The 20011-nt window shown below is 39.9% G+C and overlaps 1 protein-coding gene across 2 annotated transcripts in view; it reads right to left on the bottom strand.

Moving 5' to 3' along the window:
- Positions 1-18857, bottom strand: part of LOC139424372 (triple functional domain protein-like) — a 143003-nt gene extending 124146 nt beyond the window's left edge. Inside the window, exons 1-2 of one of the 2 annotated variants that reach the window (XM_071176162.1) lie at positions 18670-18857; positions 503-559 (exon numbers count right to left, since the gene is read on the bottom strand). In XM_071176162.1, the coding sequence (XP_071032263.1) occupies positions 503-559; positions 18670-18739 (127 nt within the window). In that variant the 5' untranslated portion in view covers positions 18740-18857. The remainder of the gene's footprint in view (positions 1-502; positions 560-18669) is intronic. The other variant, XM_071176128.1, reaches the window with a different exon arrangement.
- Positions 18858-20011: the final 1154 nt, after the last annotated feature.

The raw sequence follows: 20011 nt of genomic DNA, 5'->3' as shown, positions 1-20011 counted from the left end.
GTTCAGTGTAATTAAAGTGTTCAGTGTAATTAAAAGATCATGAACACGTACAACGCTGCACCTTGGTCCTCTCCTTCTTCCACCTACGACGATCGTTACAGGTAGGCTCTGATGGCAGTGATGAGGAAGTGATGAGGACCTTCAGTTAAACCAGACCCTCTGTACTTAACTTTCACTCTCAATCAGCTGGGGTGCACTAAGAGCAGGTCACTGGCAACAGCAGCCATGTAATATACTATATATAATAGCTGTGTATGTACAGTATACCCATGTACCCAAGCAGAGAAATAAGGGGAGCTCAAATGAGAGGTCATTCCATCTCTCTCTCTCTCATAACAAGATATGATAGGATCGGTTTCTGTTTCTTCCCCAAACCTGACCACAAACAGGCATAAACAGATATCTGAGAGGGTATCCCAAACCAAGATGCCAAGTCATACACGTAGCACAATTATACAATACATTCCACAGACAAAGCAAAAGAATGAAGTAAATAAATTACCTGCTTGTTGACTGGGTCCATCCAGTTTGGGCTCACATTTTGAAAGAGGGAGAGAATCTAGAAAAATGAAGATGTAAAAAGAATAGTCAGCGAATGAACGTAGTGGCCTGGCTTTGAGAAACTCTTTTGACCTTGAGCATGTGATTATTGCCTGCAGATGAGAGGACAAGGAAGAGCTGCTTTGATCCCAGTATCTGGCTAGTCAAAGACATGAAACAGCATGAAACATGGGCTGTGTCACAACTGGCACCGTATTCCCAATACAACAGTAGTGCATTATACAGGGAATAGGGTACCATTTGGGACGCAAACAGAATTGAACATGAAGCCACCAAATGACTTACAGCTGACAAACTGGTACAGGAATGAATCATGACATAGAATCCCTGAGCGGGAATCTGCAGATCTTTCTACCGCCACCCGCCTGAAAAAAATGATATCTTTGAATCCGGAATGCTGGATAATTCATCTGGAGTCATTAAAGTTAAACACAGTCTGTCATCGTCTGCTCTGATTTTTACAGTGGCACATTACAGTGGGTTAAGTGAGGCTTTCCCTTCATTCTGACAGACTGACTCACTTCTACGTCTATGGCAGTACTGTGGTGTTGTGGGCTGTTGGCAGTACAGCCCTGTTTTCTTTCTGGGTCATTCATCTATCAGTGGCACGGGATAGCTCCAGCTTAGCTCCACTTTGCCTGCTTCTCAAAAGACAAACCAGCATATGCTGCTGCTAGGGATTAAATGGGCGGCGAACTGCAGTGGCTGTTAGATGTTAACAGCATTGTGGATTTTATGTTAGGCTATACTAAGGTCACAATTAAAGTGTCTCTGAGACATGTGAAGGGGAATTCACATGATGATGATCCGACTGAAACCTCCCCCATCCACCCCCCAAAAAAGTTGCCTTTCTTGAACTAACACTTATTTATTAAATGTACTTACTATGACTGTGATTATGTGGTTGTCTCACTATCTTCAGGTGAATGCACTAACTGTAAGTCACTCTGGATAAGAGCGTCTGCTGAATGACTGAAATGTAAAAATTGTAATGTAAATATAGACTAGAGGGTCCCCTGCTGTAAGACGAAGCCTTAGGCTTTGTAACTGGCATCCTCATTGTATCTCTGGTATCCTACTCTTGCCTATTCACCTAGGGGTTTTCTAACATGGAAATGGCTTTGAGTTACAGTCAGTTACATGTCTAACTATCCAGGGTATGACATCTAAAAGTGGACCAAAACGATGTCTCTCATACAAACAAACACCAACTTGAACGGGGTGAATGAGATGTGGATTTTAGTTGAGTTTTTATACAAATCTGAGCAATGGCGCGTGATCTATTTAAACCAGGCGACCACTGGCAGAGTGCAGCACGAGGAGGATCTAAACATGTTAGTGTCTTCAAAGGGGAGAGGATGTTTCGCTCCGTGTGGAGTTCCTGTTTGACAAGCTGTGCACAGCTGTTCACTGGAGACAAGCACAGGGAGGGCACACAGCTGCAACCACACCACACCAAACATCCCCTAGCTCAATCCCACTATGGGCCATGCTGCTTTGATTCCCAAACTGAGCCCTGTCTATGTGTGTGTGTGTGTGTGTGTGTGTGTGTGTGTGTGTGTGTGTGTGTGTGTGTGTGTGTGTGTGTGTGTGTGTGCGTGTGTGTGTGTGCCGCAACCTCATTAAAAAGAGGAAAGGCATGTTCTCAAAACATAAAGGCTTTTAATAGTATATGATTTTTAATATGCCGTCCTACATGAACGACGGGAAGGATCAAATGCGCTTGTGTGTGTGTGTGTCTGAGTTTATTATTACCATCAGAGAGAAGAGGAGTGTTAATACATAAGCTAAGAAACACATAAAACCCTGCTGCTCTGTTTGATATAACAGCTAGTCTCTGAGAGGGGCACAGACAGGAAGGCAGGCCAGCAGACAGACACCTAGGAGGCCAGGGTTCTGAGATGAGATGAGACCCTGATTCCAGACGCCGCCTTACTGCTGGGAAGGAGGGGGCTGCTGGGTGTGTGTGTCTGGTAGGGTGTGGGTGGCTGAGGTTTTCTGATGGATAGGAAATCCTCTCTTATCAGATGAGGGATTTCAAGGAGACACACAGGCAGGCTCAGCCCACAACCACTCTTCTTCTTCATGGCCCACAATCCCTTTTCTTTCCTTCCTTCCTGGCCCCCAGGCAACGTGGGTGGCAGGCTGAGGCTGCTGTGATTGATACCTCTATATTCCTGACTGAATTAAGCCATCCCTTAGGCTAGTTATCGACTTCACAATGCATTCTCAATTCCTACTTATTGACATTGACGGTTATCTGTATGCAAATCGGGACTATTTAAATGGGAAATGAATGTTATTAAAGGGATAGTTCACCCAAATTACATATTGGTTTCCTTACCCTGTAAGCAATGAATTTAAGCTCTGCAAGCATTAGTGTTTTATTTTATTTGATTAGGATCTCTTTTAATCCTCACTTGGACTAATCTTCCATGAGTCCTTAAACATTAAAATACCATTTACAATGCAATCACATTTAACACACTGTAATAAACAACAGACATAATACACTGCCATATTGACCAGATAAATAATCTAACAGTCTTAAAAGATTGGTTCCATAGTCCTGCACAACCTTGCAATTTATTATGTTTAAGAGGTTCTAAGTATTGTATGAATTTATAAATTGAAAGGTGTCTGGTTTGCTAGATGAATTATTCAATTTCTTTATTACTCTGAATCGAAATGTTATTTTGCCTATTTCTCTTCTCTGCCGAGATAAGACATCGATGGGGGACAATCTATTTCTTGTAATGTGGTGTACTGTGTCAAATAAAATAAGCATGTGTTTTTCAATTATCTTGTTGATTGATGACCACCCAAGACCATTGTACATGACTACAAGAGAAGTATCATATCTCCACCATAAAACTATCCTTGTTGCTTTGTTCTGTGCAATCTGCATCCTCCTAATCTCACTTTCTGATGAATTTCCCCAGACCACAGAACAGTAGTTCACCTGACTCCCAATTCATGCTTGGGTTGTTTGCTTAAGAATCTTTCCCGGTAAATACTTCGCTATTCTTCTGATCATGCAGGCAGTTTTAATGATTTTCTTTAGATTTCTTCCACACAACTAGCATAGGCCTACAGATCATGATCTATACTACAGAATTGTGCACCGATTGCTGCTTTGAGTGAGATGTGGCCTTATCTAGTTCTGTGGGTCAGTAAAAAACCTAGTATCTCTAACTAATCTATACTATAAATGCCATGGAGCTCATAAGACACTCAGCAGGCTGCTTTATAAACAGCTCTACAATAAACAAATCCATAACAGTCAAGCAGCACTAAAACATCTGCTCTCCATTGTGAGCATACAGTGGACTCGCTGAAGAGAGGAGGAGGGAAACCAAACCACCGAAGTGAGTCTGGGCAAATCAGAACAGCTCCAGTCAAAAGCTCTTCTTTTTCCAATTATGAGGAGGATGGGATGATGGAGGCTGTGCTGAGGCTGTTTCATGGTGCAATGCCACTCTGGGCTGATTGCTTCTACTCCACTAGAAGCAACTGCCAATTACTTTGCGATAGAACGCAAGAGGATTCTTTCTGACTGTAGAATATGTATAAAAGCAAGCCATGATGGCCTACTCCACCCTGACTTTAGCCTTCACTACTCTATCATTTGCAGAGGTGGTTTTTCTGTCCTTCTTTTTGTTCGCTCTCTTTCTCTCTCTCGCTCCCTCTCTCTCTCTCCCCCTCTCTCCCCTTCTCCCTCTCTCATGATGTGAATTGATTCTGGAGCATCTGATCCCTACTACACTACACCATTATTGTGACACAGCTAAGAAGACTTTAGTTGGGTCAAGTCTGTTTCTCAGCAGCAGCCAGTAGACATTTTATTACATAACACTTAGGTTTCCACTTCGATAAGCATGATCACACTGGGTGATAACGCTGGATTACAGGCAGTAAAACAATTTGGCTCACATTACTGGCCATTACAGGCCCGTCTAATTAGGCCTAGTCATAATCTCATTTTTCATTCCTAAACGGACAAAGACATTTCGAATTTTCTTTGTCCAACAGTTGATGGTAAATAAATGATAACTGTGACCTTTCTATGGCATAATATCACCACTAGAAAGCAAGTCATGTTTAAATGGAATGGGGACATAAGACATTTTTTACTTTTATGTATTATTTATTTATTTGCATACGTATATACATATATACACATACACACTCTTTTTATTTTAATATACCTTTATTATTCCCCGCAAACCCTACCATCTCTCCCCCAATTGGAGAAAACCAATGAACAATAACACTTAGGCTTCTACCTTCAGTTTATACATACTATACACAATTTACGTATTTTACAATAGTTATATTTTGTTTGTTTTTAGTCCGCCCTCTATTTCTAATGTCCATCCAGTTTGATTTCTATTTGTAACTGCTATTTCAAAAAAATTCTGAACCTATATACAATTTACAGACCCCGTATGTTTTACATTAGTCCCACCCTTCAGCTCCATTCAACCCCTCCCATCTATCTCTTAACACCATCCATTTTGGATTTCTATTTGCCATATATTTTTCAACTGTGCTGTGATGCTTCACAAAAGTACTGAACCTTTCTATTCTTATAGCGTCTACAGATTGTAAATTAAAGAAACATTTTTGCTAAAATAATTATTATATTATTGATTGATTGACTATGACTTTTCAAATCACCCAGTGTTACTATCTACAGCTTTAGTTCTAGGTAAATGTTGCAATTCTTCAGCCATTCCTGGACCTGTGACCAAAAACGAGCTACATATTGACAGTACCAAAATAAATGATCTAATGGCTCTGCCTTCTCGCATCAGAATCTGCAGAGCTGGGAAGATTGTATCCCCCATATAAACAGTGGGGCAAAAAAGTATTTAGTCAGCCACCAATTGTGCAAGTTCTCCCACTTAAAAAGATGAGAGGCCTGTAATTTTCATCATAGGTACACTTCAACTATGACAGACAAAATGAGGAAAAAAAATCCAGAAAATCACATTGTAGGATTTTTAATGAATGTATTTCCAAATGATGGTGGAAAATAAGTATTTGGTCACCTACAAACAAGCAAGATTTCTGTCTCTCACAGACCTGTAACAACTTCTTTAAGAGGCTCCTCTGTCCTTACCTGTACTAATGGCACCTGTTTGAACTTGTTATCAGTATAAAAGACACCTGTCCACAACCTCAAACAGAGGTTTACAAATTATACCTTTGTCAAACATTTTATCAAAAAATATATATTTTTTAAAATAAATTTGTATATTTGAGTTTAACCACAATGTTTGTTGTATTATTTGTTCTGTTATTATTTGTATTCTTTGTTTCAGGTGGATTGAACTGAAATTGCAACCAACTTTCTAAGGCTTATTCAAAAAATACAGATATTTTGGAGATTATTTCATTTTCAAATAACCAAAAGTGAACAGTTGTAATCTGAATAAAGGGAAAAGGCAGGTAAATAGACAGGTATTTTCCTTTCCATGGTAGCAAGATATTATCTATTTTGCTAAATTTCTATAAAAATGCATTGGAGTGAGATCATTTCTTTCTTTCGGGATTTGTATACCGAGTATGTCCACATCTCCGTCAGACCATTGTATTGGTAAACTACACGGTAATGTAAAAGTTAAATTTTTTGGTGATCCAATACATAATATAGTAAGTACACTTATCTTAATTTGGTTTTAATCCAGGGAGGTTAGCAAAAGTATCTAGATCCTCTATGAGAATGTGGAGGGATTCTAATTGTAGTTTCAAAAGCAAACATGAAACATCAGTTTACAATGGCATCTTTGTTTTTAAGCCACGGATTTCTAAACACTTAATATTATTGTTAGATCTAATTTTAACAGCTAACATTTCGATGGCACTAATAGATATGTTGATAGTGGACAACCTTGTTTTACTCCTCTTGACAGTTTAAAACTTTCTGAGATGTAGCCATTATTTACTATTTTACACCTAGGGTTACTATACATAATTTTAACCCATTGTCACGCCCTGACCTTAGAGCTGTTTTATTGCTCTATTTGGTTAGGTCAGGGTGTGATGTGGGGTGGGCATTCTATATTTTGTTTTTCTATGATTTTGTATTTCTATGTTTTGGCCGGGTATGGTTCTCAATCAGGGACAGCTTTCTATCGTTGTCTCTGATTGGGAACCATACTTAGACAGCCCTTTTTCCCACCTGTTTTGTGGGAAGTAAACTTTGTTTGTGGCACATAGCCCTTAAGCTTCACGGTTGTTTTGTACTGTTTTTGTCGGCATCATCCTAAATAAAAGGAATATGTACGCTCACCACGCTGCGCTTTGGTCTAGTTCTTTCGACGGCCGTGACACCCAATTAATAAGAGATTCTCAAAAATTGAAATATTCTAGGCATTTATATATAAACTTCATTCGTACTTTATCAAAAGCCTTTTAAAAAATTGCTATGAAAACCAGGTCTGGTTTCCCCGATATTTCATAGTATTCTATTGTTTCCAGTGCTTGTCTTATATTATCTTCAATGTATCGTCCGTGTAGAAAATGTGTATGATTAGGCTGAATAATATCTGACAATAACTTTTTAATTCTATGTCCCAAGCATTTAGCTAGAATATTTGCCTCACAACACTGAAGTGTAAGATTATTATTATATACCACTTAGATCCTGTTTCAGTAATGAAATCAGACCTTCTTGTTGCGTGTCCGATAATCTACTGTTTACATAGGAGTGGTTAAAACATGCTAATAATGCTCCTCTGAGTATATCAAACAAGGTTTGGTATACTTCCGCTGGTATGCCATCCAGCCCTGGAGTTTGGTATACTTCCACTGGTATGCCATCCAGCCCTGGAGTTTGGTATACTTCCACTGGTATGCCATCCAGCCCTGGAGTTTGGTATACTTCCACTGGTATGCCATCCAGCCCTGGAGTTTTCCCAGCCTTAAAGGTTTTAATTGTATCAATAAATTCATCCTCTGTAATTTGGCTTTCACACGAGTCTTTCTGTACAAATGTTCATTTTACATTATTAATAGGAAAAAATCCATACAATTAGCTATAGTTAGTGGAGATGGAGGAGACTGAAACGAAAACATATTCTTAAAGTACTTTACTTCCTCTTTCAAAATATATTTCGGTGAATCATGCGTGACTCCACTTGTAACAAGTTTCAATAAAAAAATTTTGTACCACTTCAATGTTGAAGATTGAAAAATAATTTGGTGCATTTTTTCCCCATATTCCATCCAGTTTGCTTTAAAAAAAATTATATATTACATTGGATCTTTCTTGAATAAGTTCCTCCATTTCTTTTTGTTTTTCCTCTATCTTATTATGTGCATCTGTTACAGTTTTTATTGCTATCTAACTGTACTGTTAGTCCTTCAATTTCCTTTGTTAATATGGACTCTTTTGATCTAGATTGCTTTTGTTTTATAGATGAGTACTGAATTGCATGTTCTCTAAAGGCACATTTAAAAGTGCCCCATACAATAAGGGGATCTGCTGTACCAATGTTACATCGGAAAAAGTAAGTTATAAATTCTTCTGACCTAGTTACAGTGGCTTGCGACAGTATTCACCCAACCCTTGGCATTTTACCTATTTTGTTGCCTTACAACCTGGAATTAAAATGGATTTTGGGTTTTTTTTTGTATTATTTGATTTACACAACATGCACTTTGAAGATGAAAAATATTTTTTATTGTGAAACAAACAAAATAAGACCAAAAAATGAGAACTTGAGCATGCATAACTATTCACCCCCCCCCTCCCGCCCCAAAGTCAGTACTTTGTAGAGCCACCTTTTGCAGCAATTACAGCTGCAAGTCTCTTGGGGTATGTCTCTATAAGCTTGGCACATCAAGCCACTGGGATTTTTGCCCATTCTTCAAGTCAAAACTGCTCCTGCTCCTTCAAATTGGATGGGTTCCGCTGGTGTACAGCAATCTTTAAGTCATACCACAGATTCTCAATTGGATTGAAGTCTGGGCTTCGACTAGGCCATTCCAAGACATTTAAATGTTTCCTCTTAAACCACTCGAGTGTTGCTTTAGCAGTATGCTTAGGGTCATTGTCCTGCTGGAATGTGAACCTCCAACCCAGTCTCAAATCTCTGGAAGACTGAAACAGGTTTCCCTCAAGAACTTCCCTGTATATAGCACCATCCATCATTCCTTCAATTCTGACCAGTTTCCCAGTCCCTGCTGATGAAAAACATCCCCACAGCATGATGCTGCCACCACCATGCTTCACTGTGGGGATGTTATTCTCTGTGTGTTGAGAGGTGTTGGGTTTGCGCCAAACATAGCATTTTCCTTGATGGCCAAAAAGCTCAATTTTAGTCTCATCTGACCAGAGTACCTTCTTCCATTGGTTCGGGGAGTCTCCCACGTGCCTTTTGGCAAACACCAATTGTGTTTGCTTGTTTTTTTTCTTTAAGCAATTGCTTTTTTCTGACCACTCTTCTGTAAAGCCCAGCTCTGTGGAGTGTACGGCTTAAAGTGTTCCTATGGACAGATACTCCAATCTCCGCTGTGGAGCTTTGCAGCTCTTTCAGGGTTATCTTTGATGCCTCTCTGATTAATTCTCACCTTGCCTGGTCCGTGGGTTTTGGTGGGCGGCCCTCTCTTGGCAGGTTTGTTGTGGTGCCATATTCTTTCAATTTTTTAATAATGGATTTAATGGTGCTCTGTGGGATGTTCAAAGTTTCTGATATTTTTTTATAACACAACCCTAATCTGTATTTCTCCACAACTTTGTCCCTGTTCCTGACCTTGGTCTTCATAGTGCCGCTTGCTTGGTGGTGCCCCTTACTTAGTGGTGGTGCAGACTCTGGGGCCTTTCAGAACAGGTGTGTGTATATATACTGAGATCATGTGACACTTAGATTTACATAATTAGTTATTTAACTAATTATGTGACTTTTGAAGGTAGTTGGGTGCACCAGATCTTATTTAGGGGCTTCATAGCAAAGGGATGTGAATACATATGAACACACCACTTTTCACTTTTTTTCATTTCACTTCACCAATTTTGACTATTTTGTGTATGTCCATTACAAGAAATCCAAATAAAAATCCATTTAAATGACAGGTTGTAATGCAACAAAATAGGAAAAATCCCAAGGGGGGGTGAATACTTTTGCAAGGCACTGTATAAACAAGTTATCGTCCAGTAGGCTTTGATTAAATTTCCAATATCCTCGCCCACGTGGAAATTGTGTAAGAGTAATATATATAGCAATTATGTGATGATCCGACCGGATTCTGTCCCCTATCAACACCTTTTAAACTTTTGATGCCATAGAGGATGACATAAGAAAGTAATTAATTACGACTTGCTTGATTAAGTCTCCGCCATATATATCTCACTAGGTCAGGGTATTTAAGCCTCCATATATCCAGTAATTCCAATATATCCATGACATTCATGATTTTCTTAAGTGCCTGAGGGTGATAGTTTGTAGTGTGATTTCCTTTCCGGTCCATAGAGGTATTTAAGACCATATTAAAATCTCCCACCATAATAATAGAGTCTAGTGTTGCTTGTAGAGTTGATAAATTCTTATATATATTTTCAAATAAGCTTGGCTCATCATTACTTGGACCGTATAGGTTAATAAGCCATTTCTGTTTATTGTCCAATAACATATTTAAAATAATCCTTCTACCTTGATGATCTGTTAGGACAATTTGCACATTTGGATCAAAATTACTGTTAATTAATTTCATCACCCCTATTGAATTTCTTTGCCCATGGGAGAAATATATCCCCCCCCCCCCCCCCCCCAGTCCTTTTCCCACAAAACTTCATATAAAATTGTTGAATGGGTTTCCTGTAAACAATAGATATTATATTCATTCTCTTTTAGCCAGGTAAATACTGATCGTCTTTTCTTATTATCTGCAAAGCCATTACAATTATAACTGGCTATACTTATTTCCCCACATAATGAGACACAAGTTTCAATTCTATTTATCAAAATATATGTTTGTAAACGTACTATTAAAAAGAAACATGATGATTGAGTGTGATTGAGTCACCCACAGAAGAGAAGCAGATCAACCGCCAAATGCATTTCCATACCCCTCACCTCGATTTGTATTATATATAGCCATTATACAGTGGGGAGAACAAGTATTTGATACACTGCCGATTTTGCAGGTTTTCCTACTTAGAAAGCATGTAGAGGTCTGTAATTTTTATCATAGGTACACTTCATCTGTGAGAGACGGAATCTAAAACAATTAATTTGCATTTTATTGCATGACATAAGTATTTGATCACCTACCAACCAGTAAGAATTCCGGCTCTCACAGACCTGTTAGTTTTTCTTTAAGAAGCCCTCCTGTTCTCCACTCATTACCTGTATTAACTGCACCTGTTTGAACTCGTTACCTGTATAAAAGACACCTGTCCACACACTCAATCAAACAGACTCCAACCTCTCCACAATGACCAAGACCAGAGCACTGTGTAAAGTGAGCACTGTGTAAAAATTGTAGACCTGCACAAGGCTGGGATGGGCTACAGTACAATAGGCAAGCAGCTTGGTAAGAAGTCAACAACTGTTGGCGCAATTATTAGAAAATGGAAGTTCAAGATGACAGTCAATCACCCTCGGTCTGGGGCTCCATGCAAGATCTCACCTCGTGGGGCATCAATGATCATGAGGAATGTGAGGGATCAGCCCAGAACTACACGGCAGGACCTGGTCAATGACCTGAAGAGAGCTGGGACCACAGTTTCAAAGAAAACCATTAGTAACACACTACGCCGTCATGGATTAAAATCCTGCAGCGCACGCAAGGTCCCCTTGCTCAAGCCAGCGCATGTCCAGGCCCGTCTGAAGTTTGCCAATGACCATCTGGATGATCCAGAGGAGGAAAGGGAGAAGGTCATGTGGTCTGATGAGACAAAATAGAGATTTTTGGTCTAAACTCCACTCGCCGTGTTTGGAGGAAGAAGAAGGATGAGTACAACCCCAATAACACCATCCGAACCGTGAAGCATGGAGGTGGAAACATCATTCTTTGGGGATGCTTTTCTGCAAAGGGGACAGGATGACTGCACCGTATTGAGGGGAGGATGGATGGGGCCGTGTATCGCAAGATCTTGCCCAACAACCTTCTTCCCTCAGTAAGAGCATTGAAGATGGGTCGTGGCTGGGTCTTCCAGCATGACAACGACCCGAAACACACAGCCAGGGCAACTAAGGAGTGGCTCCGTAAGAAGCATCTCAAGGTCCTGGAGTGGCCTAGCCAGTCTCCAGACCTGAAACCAATAGAAAATCTTTGGAGGGAGCTGAAAGTCCGTATTACCCAGCGACAGCCCCGAAACCTGAAGGATCTGGAGAAGGTCTGTATGGAGGAGTGGCCCAAAATCCCTGCTGCAGTGTGTGCAAACCTGGTCAAGAACTACAGGAAACTTATGATCTCTGTAATTGCAAACAAAGGTTTCTGTACCAAATATTAAGTTCTGCTTTTCTGATGTATCAAATACTTATGTCCTGCAATAAAATGCAAATTAATTACTTAAAAATCATACAATGTGATTTTCTAGATTTTTTTTTAGATTCTCTCTCACAGTTGAAGTGTACCTATGATTAAAAAAATACAGACCTCTACATGCTTTGTAAGTAGGAAAACCTGCAAAATCGGCAGTGTATCAAATACTTGTTCTCCCCACTGTATATATATACTTTAAAAATCCTGTTTATCTTATTTTCCATAATTAGCTATTAATATTTGTAGTAATGTAGGCAATTTATGCAATGGATTTTACCTCTCGCCATTACAAAAATTACATTATGGCAAGCAATTATTATATTAGCAAACAATTATTGTGAATCATCCTATATTGTCCCTAACATCTTTTACTCCCTCGCAACAGTTGTGGGATACACACACACACACACTCAAACACACTCAACCCCTTTCCCCCACAACAACCATAGACTCAGATTCTCAACAGTTGCACCATCCCAGAGCCCAACTCAAGAAAGGTCTTGATTTATGAATGCATATACAGTTACAGCTGTGTGAGAAACCCTGTAAAACTGAGCAAAAACAATGGGCAGAAATGGAGAGATTTTATGAACTATTGTCACATCCTAGATGATGGAGGTCAGATATACCCCCTTCTCCTGACACACCCACAACATGGTCCCCTGTAGTGACCATATTCCCAAGCATCTCCGTGCAGTCAGACGTTTGATTTTGTGCCACCAGTAGACATTTTATTACATAACACTTAGGTTTCCACTTCGATAAGCATGATCACACTGGGTGATAACGCTGGATCACAGGCAGTACAACAATTTGGCTCACATTACTGGCCATTACAGGCCAGTCTAATTAGGCCTAGTCATAATCTCATTTTTCATTCCTAAACGGACAAAGAAATTTAGAATTTTCATGTCCAACAGTTGATGGTAAATAGATAACTGTAACCTTTCTATGGTATAATATCACCACTAGAAAGCAAGTCATGTTTAAATGGAATGGGGACATAAGAAATTAGTAAAGGGGCTGTCATGACGTTGGCCTGGGGAGAAGGTTTATGACAGTCATAAATACCTCTTCCCCCCTTTTCCTCTCTCTACCCTACTGAGGTTACATTTGCAAAACCCTTGGTTAACACCCTCTGGGAACATCAGTGGGTGGGGGGAAATGAACTATATTCTGGTAATCCGAACAATTGAACATCTGCGGTGGTACTTAATGAATATGATGTCAGTTCGTTGTCATCTGAGACATTCTCATCAATGATCAGATGACATAAACTCTAGAGTGGAAAGTCTACACATCAGAGTTATCGGATTCACATGGAATTGTTGTTCAATTTAAATGTTTGAATATTAAATTATTTGTGATGGGATGAAAGGTGATTTTAGCTTCTAAAATGTGAGATGTGGGTTTTCATAAGTTAGGGCTCTGCTCAATCAGTGGCCCGCCCTGTGAAGGGACATGGGCTATAAAACTTTTCAAACAAGTCCTCCTCTCCCTTCCTATATACACCCTTGACGACAATAGAACATCCTGTTCTGGGGATGTAGGACGACAGTCCTATGTCAGAATGGTTCAGATAATAATTACAGAACGAAGCCAACATCAGCGTGCGCTTTGGTTGCAAATGGTATGAAATTTGAACTCTTATTCACTACAGAAGTGATACCTCCTAGCCGTTGAGTTAGCAACCACAGCTGCAAACGCAGGTTAGGAAGGAACAGACAGAGTATCCCGACTACCACACAATGACGTTACTACAACGTATCCAAATTGGCAACACGGCCTTCCATCTACCACCAACCTACCGAAACGCAGCTCAGAGTAAATATTTGTTGCATTTTCCTTTTCCAAATGGGCGGTAATTTAGAATACATAAGATACTGTATTTACGATAGCACAGCTTCCCCCTGTGTCCCCCAGTCTTCCCGCTCCTTCACTAAACCTAGCCCCTTTTCTTTTGTGTAACAAGCTGTCATATCTGTTCCGCCCGCTAGGGACGTTTTTCTTTATGACGTAATTTGTAATCAAGTTATGATTAATTGTGTGTATGTGTAATTCTCTGTGATTAGTTAGGTATTTAGTAAATAAATAATTAAACCCAATTTTGTATTGCTGATTCAACTTGTTAGCCAGGGTTTGTGCAGATAAAATAATTTACAACTTTCAGTTGAGACTGAATTGAGGTGACGATTGATATTGACTGCTACTGATGTAAAATATTACTAGGTCTTTACGAGTTTATTTGGAAGATAACAGCTCTATAAATATTATTTGGTGGTGCCCGACTCTCTAGTTAATTACATTTACTTGATTAGCTCAATCAGGCGATATTAATTACAGAGAAATTATTTTATAGAATAGCATGTCATATCACTTAATCCGGCATAGCCAAAGACACGACAGGGCTTTTCTAAAGATCCAATCAAATGAAAGTAATTGGTAAACCTCAGCCTGCTCTGAGCTGGATAGTGGAACAATCATGTACACAGAAAATATCCTGATTTATACCGTTGCCAATGTGACGGCCGTCCTCTCACAAGAACAACCCCACTGTGTAATATGGTAAATGGTCAAAGCAAGGCAGCTATGTGGTGGAAAATGGCGCATGACTACGGTATTTGATACAGGACAAAAATAGAAGGTACTTTGACATAGTAAACACTATATCTTTGTTGGAACCATAGGTCTCATTATACCACTGGTGTTATGATGGATGACTAGTATATTATTACCTTGTAAATCAGAACTCAGTGGTGCCTGATTGAGCTACAGCGTACTCATTTGTAAGCATGGCATGATGCTGTGTCATAAAAGTTAGTCACACCTCATACATTTTTCGTCTTGTTCCTAAAAAGCAAGAAAAATAAGCATAATTCAATTACACAATTCATTCAGTCTGCAATCCTTAAAAAGCCACTGAAAATGACCTCCTGATTTGGGTCATTGAAAGCTAATGGGCAATGCCACTCTACACTATGAATAGCCAGCGAGCAGCTCTGCATTACAACAGCTTACTGTACAGTGAGGGACAGGATGATCCCTGTTAGAGTCAACTCACATCAAACAGGCCAAGACAACCTTATGCCTTCCCAAAGCTCTGTATACTACACTCAGTGCCAATGTAATAACTTGGTAAATAGTTAATACATAGTGTTAATATACACTGAGTGTATAAAACATTAGGAACACATTCCTAAAATTGAGTTGCACCCCTCCCCTTTGCCCTCAGAACAGACTAACTTTGTCGGGGCATGGACTCTACAAGGTGTTGAAAGCGTTCCCACATGGATGCTGGTCCATGTTGACTACAACTATTCCCACAGTTGTGTCAAATTGGCTGGACGTCCTTTGGGAGGTGGACCATTCTTGATACACACGGGAAACGGTTGAGCGTGAAAAACCCAGCAGCTTTGCAGTACTTGACCCTCAAAGCGGTGCGCCTGGCACCTACTACCATACACCGTTCAAAGGCACTTCAATCCTTTGTCTTTCCCATTCACCGTCTTAATGACACACATACCCAATCAATGTCTCAATTGTCTCAAGGCTTAAAAATCCATCTTCAACCTGTCTCCTCCCTTTTATCTACACTGATTGAAGTGGATATAACAAGTGACATCAATAAGGGATTATAGCCTCCACCTGGATTCATCTGGTCAGTCTATGTCAGTCTATGAGCAGGTGTTCCTAATATTTTGTACACTCAGTGTAGAGTGAATATAAGCATACAGTGCAATAGTTTTGAATTCCATGGGACATAGACTTAAAGCTTTATGTGGGCTGACATCATAGGCATGCATGCTACTGAGCTGCTGTAATGAGCCTCATCGTCAAGTGGACTAAAAGTTATGACAATCTCACTGATTAGCTCACAAGAGGATGACTCAGTATAAAATGTTTGTGGGAATGACATAATAACGTCCATCTGTCTAACTCATCACAAAATAAGGACAAGGAATAATAGACGACTATGACTAGCACAACATCTCCATGACTACCACAACAACTCCAAACAGAAATATGTCTCCATAAACTGAAAAGAATACTGTTTTGATAGTTGACTTCCCTAAATCATCGAGCTATGACTTATATGATGCATATCGTCTTCCAATACAGACTGTCTAGTATATCATCGCGTTAGATACTCTTCAAAGGGTGAAAACTAAAATTAGCCCAGTCTCTTCTTAAATGACATATAACAACTTCAGCCAGGCCGTTTAGAACAGCCATACGAGTCAAAAAAGACACGCTATTCATACCCTGGTCAAAACTAGTGCACTATATAGGGAATAGGGTGCCATTTGGGACACATCCAAAGTCCTACTCAAGACTAACTAGGGCATCATAGTGGGTGCACCCAGAGCTCCCCAAACCAAAGAAATCTGTTTCAGTTCAACAAGAAAGAGCAACTTTGTGCCAAGAGTTCAACGCTCTACAAGGCAGCAGCAATTAGGAAGCCTGCTGGAGAGGTTACAGAAAGTGGGGTGGCCTTTTCTGTCCGTTTCCCTGTGGCTTCAGGATGAATAGTGTTGTAGGATACTGACAGGCCAAACAACATATCCATGGTTGCATCCCAAATGGCACCCTATTATAGTGAACATATTCCCTATTCCCTAAATAGTACCTCAAATGCATAGGGCTCTGGTCAAAAGTAGTGGACTACATGGAATAGCTTTTGGGACTCAGCCAACATATTCCTTGCTCCTATCTATCGTATGCTTGGACACAGTTATTGGTCATGTTTGCTCTGTGTTTCACTGGCCTCTCTCTTACACCATCATAACTAGCTTTCACAGCTTTAGCACCTACACAATATGTGTGAAATGTGAAAGTCTAAATGCATCACCATGCAAAACACTTACTAGCTTCAACACTGCACAAAATACAACCTAATTACCCGATACAGCAAGCCAAGCTTAGTCCTTACAGAACAATAATAGTAAAAATGGGCTACACAAACCTCAAAGCATCTAGACAGAGACCATTTACAGGCAAATGTTGTTCATGCACATCATTCAGGTTCATGTTGCTATTGTTAACTCCCAGGACATGGTCTATAACAGCTACAGCAGAAAACACTGGCCACATACCAACAGTAGACTGCAACAATATAATACAATCCATTATAGCATTCCAAGCTGTCTTAAAGAGACACCGAGAGGAAATATTTGTGGTAACTATGGGAGAAAGGAACATAGGCAGATGTATATATTTCTACCTTGTTAGATATGACCATCAGCCTATAGTTCGAGGTCCCTTGACTCCATTAATGTTGGGACATTCCTTTGCCAAACCCAATTCCTAACATTGTCTTTAGACAGCTCTTTCTTAACTTCCTTTACCTCCATACTCCAGTGACCTAAAAGCTCAAGTCAATGCTATGCAACATGCATTCACTAAAGAATAGAATAGATTATATAAATCATTAGGCTATATCACTCGTCTTTCCAATAGACTCAGTCCCTTCTTCACTTCAGCTTGACCCTGTCTGTCCCTCTCAAACTTCTGTCTGTGTGTCATCCATGGGGATGGTGGGAAACAGATTTCTTGACCAAGATGCACCAGACTAGATGCTACAGAAACAGCTGAGCGCAAACGAACAGCTGCTCTGACTGTGGATCATCTGAGGTGGTCTCATCATGGTCCAAGGACGTTCCCAAGGCACCTATATGCACTTTTTTTTTACTTTCCAAAATGTTCATTCCTTTAGAATTACATTCTTACCCCAATTAATGTGGGGGGAAATGATGGCAGTGTGTGGTGTGGACCACTTCTGGGATTGAATAGGTTTGGCCTACTAGGCAAAAAAAAAAAAAATACATTGTTAGGTCATTAAATTGACTAGAGAGGAAAAAAATATTAGAATGTATACCAGCAATAAACTCAATGGTATTAGATATGTTAAAGTAAATAACCCTAATAACACAATAATCTGAATATTTTGTAAGGATACATTTTCTAGGGATTCGTTTATTGCCCTGATGGACTAATGGGTGTCTAAATAAACTAAACAGCAATAGAAAAACGTTATAGTCTATTCTTGGTTAGTCCATAACACATTGTATGAGAGTAAACAGGAAGATGTTTCCGTAGGCTACGTAGGCCTGGCCTAAAACTCAGTTATGTTCCAGATAGGTTGTGCAGCCTCTTCACCTGGGCGGCATCATAGACTACAGTTTGTTTACATGATAGGCTATCACAATCAATAGGATGTGGTTCTGACTAACAAGCAGCTCACTGCCAAAGGTTCATTGGCCACGACGCAGGGTACAGAAAAATTGAAATATGTTTTCTACACACATCTCGGGATAGGGAAACATTTATTACATTTCATTTCTAGATTATAAACCACCCAAGAAACATATGTTTTTTTTTACATTGAAGTGTGCGTAATTTACTATAATCTGAGGTTCACTCTGTTATCATATTGGAATAAAAGCAGAGAGGATGACAGGGAGCCTGTTTGGGAGGATAATAATCGTATCTCTCTAACGCATCCACCCACCAATGGCTGAATTTGTTGATCAGTTTAGCATCTATACGGGAACAATGTAGATGGCATTATCAATACAGTGGGCTACCGGAGGTTCTCGCCCCTCTTTCACTTACCGGACTTGAAAAACGCTGCTATGTCGGCCGCATCTTTAGCAGCCTCATCTATTCCATCTCCAGAGCTCATGGCTGGAATATCGATATGGAAAAATAATCTCCAAATAATTGACTTCCTCTAGATTTTCCGAGAAAATTGAAATGGAACACCATTGAAATTATATTCTACTGTAACACGCACGCAATCTTTTCTCTCTTCAATAGGCAAGAGACCTCCATCTTGGCGAGAATGAAAATTCTTATTACCGATCGGCGGCGCTCCAGAGCCTGAGCACAGAGGCAGAGGGGGAAGTCCGTTGATAAAGGGGAGGTCTTGTATGGGGTCTCTGGCCCTGCTGGAATATCCCTGAAATTGAGGCATTGTGCGCCACAAATGGGATGAAAGGGGATCCAAATCATAAAGGCTACTTGGTGTAGCATGGGTGCCAGTCTGTTTGTGCTCTCTTGCCAACTCCTTACGGATTTGTCATTGTCAAACATGTTTTGTTTGACAATGACAATGGAATTGGCAAAAGCACAAACAGATCTGGGACCAGGCTACACTTGGCCACCAGACATGATATAATATAGACATATACCTTTCATAGGCTATGGTAGCCAACAGGAAAACATAGCTATGAGATAGGCTAGGAATAACATGTTTTTATCACAAAAACACTTCCTACACTGGGAATAATCAAGACATTTCGACTGTTTAGCCTACCTGATGATGACTGGTGTTATTTTCCATTAAAGATTGTATAGAACTACCTACAATAATGATTGATAGACGTCTGCTATAAAATATCTAGATGGTTCATTCTGCGATCAAACACTGCCTCCCACTGGTTTAAAAAAGTATAAGGTACCTTTTATACATGCATTGTGTCCTCTTCATACTGTTGGCATACAGATTGGCTTATGTCGTGATGCACAAATTCTGCAGTTTAGAAAGCCGCTAGTAAAAATCAAGTAAAGAAGATTATTATAGTGTCCATTTTGAAATGCATTGTCTCCGCTCCTCTCATGGCCTACATTACATGGTGTCATCGAGCCATCTTGAAAATATCTATAACGTCTCAATTCATGGCCCCCTACTCATATTCCACACAATGTTGGCGTGCGGCTGGGAATAATCATGAATTACATAGACGCATGTTTGAAAGACAAATGCTTGTATATGTCTGTATGCTCTCCATACTTGTGCATCCCACCTGTGTGACCCATTCCCTCTAGTGTAACGTTAGAAATGAAAGCGAATATACAAATACAGAAAGACGACAAACTGTAGACTAGCAGCCTTCACAAGAACATGTGTTGGCCAAAAAAAGGCGTCCTACAAACGTACGATTTTTCTCAATGA

Source organism: Oncorhynchus clarkii, chromosome 2 (assembly GCF_045791955.1).
Source record: "Oncorhynchus clarkii lewisi isolate Uvic-CL-2024 chromosome 2, UVic_Ocla_1.0, whole genome shotgun sequence".
Classification (NCBI taxonomy): Eukaryota; Metazoa; Chordata; class Actinopteri; order Salmoniformes; family Salmonidae; genus Oncorhynchus; species Oncorhynchus clarkii.
The sequence above is the reverse complement of the archived record's forward strand: the minus strand, read 5'-3'. Positions and strand labels throughout refer to the sequence as shown.